Genomic DNA, 11,622 nt, shown 5'->3' with positions numbered 1-11,622 from the left:
ATTCCCGGGATCCAGTTAAGTTGTCAGTCCTGGTGGCAAGCGCCTACACTCCCTAAGCCGCCCTCACTGATCAACATTATGGATGTTTTAAAAGCTAGATTCTCATCCGATGAAATGCAGAACTCCCATGAATCTATAAGAACATTGTTCTGATATCTCGTAGCAAGCAATTGAAAAAGTTCTCAAGTTAACACAACACACTTACCAGATGAGTATATGTTTATTTTGTTTAACCATTTTGGCAAAAGGGTCTTCATGGTCCCTTCATTGATCATGTAGGTGAGGGACACACGAGACTGAAAAGGGTTGGTCTGTCTAGGCTATCATTTATCATTTAGATTGAAGATATTTGTTTCAAAGTATGTCTCACTGACATGGTTGGAGAACCAAAGAATATGTAAAGAAAGCATGGGGCTGGGCGGTGTTGGCACATGCCCTCAATCCCAGCACTTGGGAGGCATAGACAGGGGGATCTTTGTGAGTTCCAGGCCAGTCTGGTCTACAGAGCAAGTTTCAGGACAGATTCCAATGCTACAGAGAAACTCTGCCTAGAAAAACAAAAATGAAATTAAAAAAACAAAAGAAGAAAGGAAGGAAGAAAGCAAACACGGGATCCTACACAGGATTTAAATGCATATCTCTGTATAAAGTGAAGTGAACTGCGTGGCTGCAGTGACCAACCTGCTTAGCTGGAAGGCCAACTGGTGTCCATATATACTCCAAGAGACTGGAATGTTTGGAATCTCCAGCTCAGAGGTTCATTTTTAGAGCCAGCCATCAGCACCCCAAGCAGCATCTCCCATGGAGCCTCCCTCTTCAAACTCAGCCCTGAGAAAACCGCCAAAACTAACACCTTCTTGGCGTTGCTCAAAACCACACCTATAGGCTACTTAAGACTTGGTAGCCATATTGGCCATGTGATACCCTTTGTACCCTCCCGAGATCACCCAGGAGTGCTTTGTTCAGATTAAACCTGGCTCTATTAATTCGGTTTGTTTGGCGGTGACAGATTCCCATTAACCAGAGATTCAAAACTCATCACAACCCGATCAGGGACCTGGGGAACTTGGGTCAGAATTCTCAGTCATAACTGCAAACCCTGAAATTATTAGCATTACAACAATTTCCACATGCCCGAATTTGCTCGCTTCTAACTTGTATTAATTGCAAATTAATCCACTGATTATCCAGTTTTGGAAGGTGTTTCAAAAGTGGCTTGTTTATAATAGCTCCTAGCACCACGGGAATCCAAATAGGATGCCAACTGAAAGCCATTTCAAATAAAACCCTTTTTCTCCTTTTGGCAGCTGAGCAGAAGAGACACACACAGTAGCTCTAGATCTGTGATCTGTGTGTGTGTTTAGCTCTCAGTCTCCTGGTTTGGGGTAGTTCTCCTTAAGGAACTTTCTTGGTTGGAAGCATTTAGCAAAAATCCAATTCTACCTCCACATCTGTACTGCGGTTTGAAATTATCTCATTTTTTGCTTGTTTTTGTATCATTTATTATAGACTCCTGCCTGCTATAGTCAGTATAAAGAGTGAGCAAAACAGTAGTGGCTTCTGCCTCAGGGTCATTTACATTTAATTAAACAGGTGCCTCTGATATTTAATCAACAGATATTACAGATAATGGTTGCACCGTAAAACATAGAAGAGATATTTATATTTTATCTTCTGCAATCCTAGAAACATTTTGGTAGATCTAGGTAATTATCTTGCAATTATTCAAATAGTTTTCGATATACAAGACCAAAGATTGCCTATTGAGAGGAAGAACTACTCTAAACAATCCTAAAGAATGGACTGTTGCAGAGAGAGAGAGAGAGAGAGAGAGAGAGAGAGAGAGAGAGAGAGAGAGAGAGAGAGAGAGAGAGAGAGAGAGAGAGAGAGAGAAGCCCATGATGCTTTACAGGGATTTTGGCCATAAGCACAGTCTGTCCTTGTAAGTGGTCCCCTTGACAAAGAGTTCTTTGTAAAAAATGGGTCTGGTCCCTGGAGAGAGAGAAAATGATTCTTTCTGGCCAGAGAGATGTTAACTCTTTCTTCTCTTCTGCAGTCAGGAGTGAGGTAGATCCATAGTGATTGATTCCTAATTGAGTTTTAGGGAGTCGCATTTAGTCATATTGTGTTTCCGTGTGACTGAGTGGATGGTGGGATCTCCTTGCCCATGTCTCTCCAGTCTCCCTTTATTCCATCTGTCCAGCACAGGTGGATCATGTCAAAGGCAGATTCCAATGACTACTGAACCATTAGTGTGCTGATGCTATTATTACACAGAAATAGCCGAAGACTGTTTGGAAAGTCACATTTTTAAAGTTTACTTTCAGACTTTGGTGGTTTTAGACATGGATGCCCCCAAATGAGAATTATACACTTTCCTTGACAATTAGTTTTGCCTAGGGAATGTTGCACACGCATCAGCGAAAACACCCAAGAGCTAAGAGAGGGGTCCGTTGAACGGTAGTATGCTCCCTTTAAGAGCAAAACGAGCTTTACAACTTTGGCAAATTTTCTGCTTCTCTTCTGAGGGAGAGAGAAGAGCAGTTAGTGTCAAAAACCAGAGAGCTGTAAGGATGGTTAGAGGCTGTGAGATAAAAGCAGGGGCAACTTTACACCTTCCCAACAGCTCACCTGGGAGTGGTTTGAACTCCTCTGGGGTTAAGAACGTTTTTCTTTTCCAATCAAGGCTAAGGGTGGAGCTAGGAGAAAAAGAATTTAATCAGAAGTAGATGTCAGTATTCATTCTGTTCTGTTCTGGGAAGTAGACGAGAAGAAAAACCCAAGTGGGACAGAGAAGAAGCCACCGCGAGGGGCTGCCTTCTCCAGGAACCCGGGCAGCCATTTCATTACAAAATAAAGGTAGAAACTCTTCATTGCTCTTGCATTAGTGACTGGAAATCTTGAAACTAAATCTTACTTCATCTCTGTATATTATAGATTGATTTCATGCAATCAAATGTGTTAGTATAAAACCACTGTTCTCTCATCAGGTGAGAAAGGGTTGTGGGGCACCATTTGGGGTCATCATAGTGTTTACTCAAACACTATGTATACATAAAATCTGATTTTCTCTAATTGCACACTTTGTTCCTATAATAACTGAGTTGCTTTCTATACCAGATTGTTGAATCAATACTGAATGTCTCCATGGTTCAGATGAAGTATTTGCTACTTTTGATGGAACAAAATTGCTTCCAATTTGTCAAACTGCTGTCAAGATGGAAATTGGAATCTAAGGCTAATAAGATGTTTAATTTTTTGTTCTCTATTTTATTTTAGATTCTAACTGAAAACTAAGGAATAAAGAAAACACAAAAATTAGCAATCCACCTGGAACTTTGAACTGATACAAAACTCTCCTGGATGCGCTAAAGGACTAAGAAAGAATGAGCTATTACGGAAGTAGTTACCGGATTGTAAATGTGGATTCCAAATATCCAGGCTATCCCTCAGAGCATGCTATAGCTGAGAAGAGAAGGGCAAGAAGGCGCCTGCTCCACAAAGATGGCAGTTGCAACGTGTACTTCAAACACATTTTTGGAGAATGGGGGAGCTACATGGTTGACATTTTCACCACTCTTGTGGATACCAAGTGGCGTCACATGTTCGTGATATTTTCTCTGTCTTATATTCTCTCCTGGTTGATATTTGGCTCCATATTTTGGCTCATAGCCTTTCATCATGGAGACCTGTTAAATGATCCAGACATCACGCCTTGTGTTGACAACGTGCACTCGTTCACGGCAGCATTTCTATTCTCCCTTGAGACCCAGACCACCATTGGGTACGGTTACCGGTGTGTCACAGAAGAATGCTCTGTGGCCGTGCTGACGGTCATCCTTCAGTCCATCTTAAGTTGCATCATAAACACCTTCATCATTGGAGCAGCCTTGGCGAAGATGGCCACCGCCCGGAAGCGAGCCCAGACCATCCGTTTCAGCTATTTCGCACTCATTGGTATGAGAGACGGGAAGCTTTGCCTCATGTGGCGCATAGGTGATTTCCGACCAAACCATGTGGTAGAAGGTACAGTGAGAGCCCAGCTTCTCCGATACTCAGAAGACAGTGAAGGGCGGATGACCATGACCTTTAAAGATCTCAAACTCGTCAATGACCAGATCATCCTGGTAACCCCAGTTACCATCGTCCATGAAATTGACCACGAGAGTCCTCTGTATGCCCTTGATCGCAAGGCAGTGGCCAAAGATAATTTCGAGATTTTAGTGACATTTATCTATACTGGGGATTCTACTGGGACATCCCACCAGTCTAGAAGTTCTTACATCCCCAGAGAAATTCTCTGGGGCCATAGGTTTAATGATGTCTTGGAAGTGAAGAGAAAGTACTACAAAGTGAACTGCTTGCAGTTTGAAGGAAGTGTGGAAGTCTATGCCCCCTTTTGCAGTGCCAAACAACTGGACTGGAAAGACCAGCAACTCACCAACTTGGAAAAAACATCCCCTGTCCGAGGATCCTGTACCTCTGACAGCAATGTCAGGAGGCAGTCTTTCAGTGCTGTAGCCATTGTGAGCAGCTGCGAGAACCCTGAGGAGACCGGCACCTCCCCACCAGCTGAGTGTAAGGAAGTCCCTTACCAAAAAGCTCTCCTGACTTTAAATAGAATCTCCATGGAATCCCAGATGTAGCCCTCCTCTTTAGCCCCTTACCCAAAGGCACAACATTGTTAGCATGATTTTGAACAAAATGTTACACCTGTCCTTTGCAGCAGCAATAGAAAGCACAGCAGGTTAAACCTGGTAAGTGATCATCTGAAAATTCCACAGCTTCCCAGCATTAAAATTTGGCACTGGTAGCAAATTTTGTAGTGGGAAAACTATTAAGAAGCTTAATTGATGACACTTAATCTCATTATGGCACACCCTTGTATCCTCTCTTGAATGTGAATATTTAGGAGTGGGAGAAAAGAGGCCGCTGGAGCAGATAAAGATAGAGACAGGTGAGCTAAATATTTACATTGATAAAATAATTGTGGAATGAGATCTTATAATAATAGCTCATAACCTAAGCAAAACAAATAAGACATATCTCAGCACAGAAACACGAGACATGGAAGTAAAGTGAAGTGCGGTTTGAGGTCCCGTATTTGCCTCTCATGGTGTCTTGGTGGCAGCAGACAGGCACGGCTTTCATAAACTGACCGTGCTATCAAGTCACAGACTCGTTTCAGTGAGATTGCTGAAAGTGTTCTCAATGAGTGCTAGATGCTCTCATGTGACAGAGGAGGCAGGGGCATCATTATTTGGAGAACTATTTCTCTCTTAAATACCTTGGTTCAACCAGACAAATGGGGAACAGAAGTGAGGGAGTGTCCCTTCCCTGTGTTCCTTGGAGAAGTCTTCTGTGTAAATACACCCGCTGTTCTCAAACATTTGGGTGGGATCCCAGAGATGGGTGCAGCAGTGAGAGGCAGCTGAGACCTGAGAATAAATGCTGCTGATGGCTGATCCTGAGAGGCTACATGTAGGCTAAGAAGAACTAAAAGAGCTAGAACCTTCTCTAAAGGCAGTGAGGTCATGCGTACGGTGACCTGGGCTACGAGCATGATCGACTCTGTGAAGCAGAGCAAGGAAGTTGATTTGATTGTGTATTAGAGGGATAAACTGAATATTATAGGAAATGCTGAAATTTTAGGACAAAAAATAAATGCATAGTCTGTTATCGTGTTAAAGGATTAAGTTAATTCCTGACTCCTTTTAGCATGAACCCAAGTCTCAGATACTGTAAGCTTTACAAACTGAAGAATTATTACCTATGGCTTGGCATGATTTGTGTATTTTTTCCACTGTTTCTGAGCCAGGAATGAGTATATGATACAGCTGCTGTTTTAATTTAAACACACATACATTTTGCTTTTTTTCAGTGATCTCTCTTTTTCTACACACACACACACACACACACACACCACAGTTACTCAAATTTGATCTCATAAGTAGAATGAACTGAATCACACAGTCAAAGATTACCAAGTGCAGTGAAAGAAAGAGGCATTGAAGGACTCTCCTTTCTTCTGTAATTTTCCTTTTTTCTCCCTCTTCCATTTTTTTTTTCTTTGCTTCTTCCTGTAACCTAGGATCAATACAGAATACCATGAACTTTGCAAGTGCACATTTGTAAATAAATCTTTCAAAACCCTGTTATCTTATAAGAAATCTGTTCAAGGGGCAAGTTAAAAACTGTCCTGAAACTTAATATCTGTGACCAATGTCATGTTTAACCTGCACTGCTTAGGAATGGAAAATCCATTAGTTAAATCATACAATATACTCATGTGTTTTACACACACACACACACACTGAGAGAGAGAGAGAGAGAGAGAGAGAGAGAGAGGAGAGAGAGAGAGAGAGAGAGAGAGAGAGATACAGAGAGCGAGAGAGACGGAGAGACAGACACACAGAGAATTTGACTTTTAAAAACAATAATTACTTCTCTAAATTAGAATAATAACCATTTGCAAGCCTAGAAATCATCACCACCATAACAATGCCTTCCCCACCAGTTTGAATTTGTTTCTCTAGAAGGCAGGTACATTCCATTGCACTGTATTTCCTTTGCTCTGTCTTCCCATGATGCCTGCCATTGAAATGGGGAGGGGGACATTGATGTTTGATTAAATCTGTTCTGTTGCACTATGTGTTCACACACAGGATGGAATGAATGGTTGGCATTCCCATGTCCTGTGCATCTCTAATCGTCTGTGCAGATTTATAGCGTGCTTAAATATCCCCCAATGGCTTACTTAACAATAAAGTTCTTAGAGTGATGCAAAACAATGTGTATTTCCCTCTGTTCCCTGTAGCATCAACTCTACGGCTTGAAAACAAGCATCTTGCTTCATATAGTTCATGAAACACTGTTGTGAGCTTTTAAACACTTGTGGAGCAGCTACGTCGGAAATGACAGTTGCTTCTATACACAGCACAGTTTGGCTCTGTTCAAAATGCATTTCCGGTTTTAAATGCACTGTCGTTGAAGATAAACGAGTCAAGCTGAATATTTTCCTTATGCCATATATCTCTCCCTAAACGTGAAATTATGCATCAGAGCTAATTAGATAGAAAATAAATTGTGGTATCATGCTTCTGCCCATTGGGAATGGTGGTCTGTGGACAAGCAGAGCAAATGAACGAAAAAGAGAAAGAGAGGTGGGGGCAGAGGAAGAGGGAGCAGGAGAGGCAGGAGGGACTTTGCCCCTACTTCACAACGTCATGACGCTCTGTCGAGAGCAACACACAGATGTCTGCTGTCTCCACGACCAAGTGGTGAGGTAGGTATTGAACAAATGCTCAGTTCTTTCTTCCTCACTAACCCATTTCTGATCAGGGCAGCAGCGTGCTCAGGTGAGAACACGCAGCAGCGCTGATTCTCAGTTTCCCTCTCCTCTGGGGCTGGAGTGTGAGGCGGGGATGGGATTAAATAGCGCCATTCTGGGCCACGCGTTATCAGTGCAGGTCTCTGGGGCGATTTCTATAAAAGCGCTTTTGTAGAGGTGGACTTGGCAGGCGTATATCCTTTCATTCTCCCTTGTCATCCCTCTGTCTCATATGAACTTCAGACTTGATGGCTGCTGGGATTGTAGCCATGCTGGACAAAGACAGATGAAGCACAACTCCTGCAAGACAGAATGAAGGCGGAAGAGGGATTGTACCCTCCTATACAAATATGTCTCCAGTATATCCCTGCGAAGTTCATGCTCTCTCATCTCTTTTAGCCATTGAATCCAGTTACTCCTGCCTGTGTATGACTCTGTGTGTGGCCATTCACTGGAGAATGGGCACCCACCAGAGGCCACAATGTCTGAAGAAAATGGGCTCTCCCTGTAGCCATCAGCTATCGGAATTAGCTCCTCTGCTAGATCTAGCTTTCTCTTTGCAAGAGCAAAAATAAACACTCTCTAATCGTTATAGGGAGCCCCACATCTCAAAGGAATTGCTCTGAAAACAAGGCTAGAAATGGGGGGGAGGGAAGACGTACAGTTAAAGTCCAGTTTGTATTTGTACCTGACATTTGATGGAGCTGGTCAGTGTGGAAATTACATTTTTTTTTTCCAGAGCTGAGGAAATGCCGTTATTATTGTAAAGCAAACTCAAAGGAATTGCTTCTGACCTAGAAATCCCTTGGGGCCACTGGTGGCTGAGTGATCTTGATAACAGGATTGACCAGGCCTCCTACGGTGGCTGCCTTGATGGTCTCCCTTCCCCACAGCCCAATTGCCCAAGTTCTGTGACTTTGTTGGACTTTTGATGGTGCTAATGACCCGAGAGACATACAGGCTTGGCAAGCCCTGTAGTGACAACAGCAAAACAAGACAAAATGACATTCCCCAGCCCCGCTTAAATTCTCAGCAGACCTTAACAACACCAAATGTTTAAGCTTAGAGCATTCAAAGGTCTTTTAAAGATACTCCAAGGAACGGTCCTAAACATTTCTACTTTCCGGGAGTGGGGGTGGGGGCTGAGAGTGTAGCTCAGTTGATGAAGTACTTGCTTGCTTAGCATGCACTAAAACGGCTCTATCTCCAGCAAACAAACAAAACAGGACACATGCTGTGCAGTTGAGACATAGAAGCATGAGGATCAGAAATTTAAATTGATATTCATCTATATATAGCCTGTTCCATGCCTGTTTAAACTATGTAAAAGGCTTTCTTATAGGAGAAAAAGGGTTCGGAGGTGCCTCGGTGATTTTAGAGCACTGGTTGCTCTGCCAGAGGACCTGAGTTCGATTCCACACACCAGCACAGCAGTTTATACCTGTGTGGGATTTATTTCTAGTGGAGTCAATGCCCTCTTCTGACCTGCACAGATATCAAGTAAGCACATAGAGCACACAGACTTACAAGCAAAACACCCATATGCATATGTTTAATATACTATAAAAATTAATTTCTTATGATCTGAGTTGACCACAGACTACAGCATTTAATCTACCATTAAATCCCTGGGGAGCAAATTCTACTCAGTTGGAGATGTTCTCTGCCTTCTCTCTGACAGGCTGGCCTGCTTGTAGCTGTCCCAAAGGCCTCGTAGGGCCATCACATTACTCTGTGACTTTTAACGTCAGCTTAGCCTGACGACTTCTAGAAGCCATGTCTGCACACCCACGGTCACCCGGTCACCCCTCAGCCCTGCCTCTGTTCTAAAGCTAGCCCATCTTCCTTCTCTCCCACTCCTGCTTTCAAGGCACTACATATACCCACCTTCATGCAGGAATCCATCTAGGTACATGCACAAAATTCTAGTGGGATTCACACAGAGCACATGCATAGAGCACCCATCAGGGGACAACTTCGGCACATCTTCTGCTAAGTGTCCTGGATTCTGGCACATGGAAACTAGCACTTTTGACTTGGTTTGAATAAATCTGTGGGCAGAGAGGAAACAGGGTCCCCAGCAGGGCCTTTTCCTGAAAAGACACAATCCTTGCATTGATCACCTCTCTATACTACCATGGAGATTTCCGTTCCAAATGCTTAATTCACTGTCTTTGTATCACTAAAGTCCTTTAATGGGGTTTTTTTAGGACTCTGTGGTTGGTTTCTGAGGTTTCACTGGGGTGGAACTGCTTCTTGCTCTGTAATACCGTTGTGTACACCTTTGCTTGGGAAGGTTCAGGACTGTAGTTTGGGGTGCTTTATGCAGTATCAAGCAATTGAGTGCAAAACTTCTAATGTTAATCATATTTTAATTTGAATACACCCTTTAAGGTTCAGCAGTTCTTTTGGCAGAAGAACACCTAACATGGAAAACAGAGCAAAAAGAAAAATAAATAAATAAAAAAATATGAATAAAATAACCCTTGGTCTTTCGATTTTCAGTCTATTTTATTCTTTTGTATAAATACTGTAAAGTTGGGGCTGAAGAGATAGTTCAGCAGTTGGCTGTTCTTGAGAAGGACCTGGGTTCGATTCCGGTATCTACATGGTGACACACAATAGTCTGAAATTGCAGTCCTAAGGGTACTAGGCATGTAGGTGGTGCATATACATACACATAGGCAAAACACTCACATATATAAAATTAGAAATAAATACATCTTTAAAGTAATATTTAACAATATTTAAGCCAATGTTGGTGGCTCATGCCTTTAATCCCAGCACTTGGGAAACAGAGGCAGGCAGATCTCTCTGAGTTCAAGGCCATCCTGTTCCATGGAGTGAGTTCCTGCCTGGAAAAACAAAAACAAAAGCAACAAGCTTATACTGTAAAGAAGTGTCATACCTGGAGTGTGCCTATTGTCTCAAGGAGAAACAGGTAGCTGTTGGAGAGATTGCACAGTTGATAAGATATTTGCCTTTGCAAGCTTCAGGACCCAAGTTAGAACCTCAGAACTCAATTACAAAGCTGTGTGCATGGTAAGGCGGCATCTGTAATTCCAGTGCTCAGCAAGCTGAGATAGGCTAACCTCTGAGATTCACTGGCCACAAGTTCCTGTCTCTAGACACAACGTGGACAACACCAGTGAGCATTTAGAACTCAAAGTAGTTATTTGGCCTCCGTGTGTATCTACACACATGTGCATGCACAAACTATAGGTGTATGTGTACACGCCCACACCAAAAGGGGATGTGTGTGAAGATAAAACAGGCAGGCAGAGGTTACCAGATGTTTTAATAAGTCTATGACGTTGATTAGTCTGATCTCAGATGGAAACTCCCCAGACTCCAGAGAAAGTGGTTATTTCAAGCTTTTCAGTAATTCCAATGGGTGAAAACCAAACGGATTCTCTTGCTGAATTACATAACCGTGGAATGCTTTTGTTTCTACTGCTATGTTGACCCGCAGGGGCAAAGGAAACATTCTTAAACACTACCGAAGAAACTTGAACTTGATACAGAAAGAGATGCAACTCAAAGCTAGTCTCTGTGAAGTTGTCTTTAGAAAAAAATTTATCAGAAGTCTTCATATTTCCACATGAAAGAGTTTGTCACATGTAATCCTCACTGTGACCAAACATGCTTCATTTTAATTAGAAGCACATGCTGGAGATCGATTATTTATTATACTTCTGGTGGAGCCGTCTGACATTAGTTTGCCTGGAGAAGGGAAGCTGGTCCTCAGAGTTTATGGCAGAGTTCAACCCTGCCAGCTGCTAATTCACACCCAAAGATGCTTATGATAGTGGCCCTTTTATCAGATACCTTTGTATTACAGATAAGGGACTCTTCTCTGCAGAGACAGACAAAGAAGAGCAGAAGAGGCTGGATACCCAATCATCAATTACCTGATGTTAGCACCTGTATAGGATAATTATTAAATGAAAGACACGGTCATGTCAACATCCTTTGTGAATCTGAGGATATAATTTTCTCTTTTTCTACTTATATTTATTTTATTTTATTGAGAAGTTCCCACACAAGAACCATAGTTACCTCATGGTTGCAGGGTTTTGTTTGTTTGTGGTCGTATTTTGCATATCCTAGTAAAAATGCAACTTGGAGCAATATAGCTAATGATGCTGATCTTCCTTGTTCATTTTTATTGTTGTTGTATGATGCTAAAACTGAGAGTGTGCAGTTAAGCACCAATTGCCTAAGTCTGAATGCTATTATTTCGATTTTTTAAAACTGAATAGCTATTGGGAAATTCATTCCCCCTTTCTGTA

The 11,622-nt window shown here is 42.3% G+C and overlaps 1 protein-coding gene across 1 annotated transcript; it reads left to right on the top strand.

Annotated features, from left to right (window-relative positions):
• Positions 1–3,326: 3,326 nt before the first annotated feature.
• On the top strand, positions 3,327–6,239 carry Kcnj16 (potassium inwardly rectifying channel subfamily J member 16). Its single transcript, XM_038327862.1, has one exon. The coding sequence runs from the start codon at positions 3,387–3,389 to the stop codon at positions 4,644–4,646; it is 1,260 nt and encodes a 419-aa protein (XP_038183790.1). The 5' UTR covers positions 3,327–3,386; the 3' UTR covers positions 4,647–6,239.
• Positions 6,240–11,622: the final 5,383 nt, after the last annotated feature.

Source organism: Arvicola amphibius, chromosome 4, assembly GCF_903992535.2.
Source record: "Arvicola amphibius chromosome 4, mArvAmp1.2, whole genome shotgun sequence".
NCBI classification, from domain to species: domain Eukaryota; kingdom Metazoa; phylum Chordata; class Mammalia; order Rodentia; family Cricetidae; genus Arvicola; species Arvicola amphibius.
Note: the sequence above shows the minus strand (reverse complement) of the source record. Positions and strands in the feature narration are given on the sequence as shown.

What these genes read in the sequence shown, in the direction of transcription:
- Kcnj16 (XM_038327862.1), top strand. Translation starts at nt 3,387, where the DNA reads ATGAGCTATTACGGAAGTAGTTACCGGATTGTAAATGTGGATTCCAAA.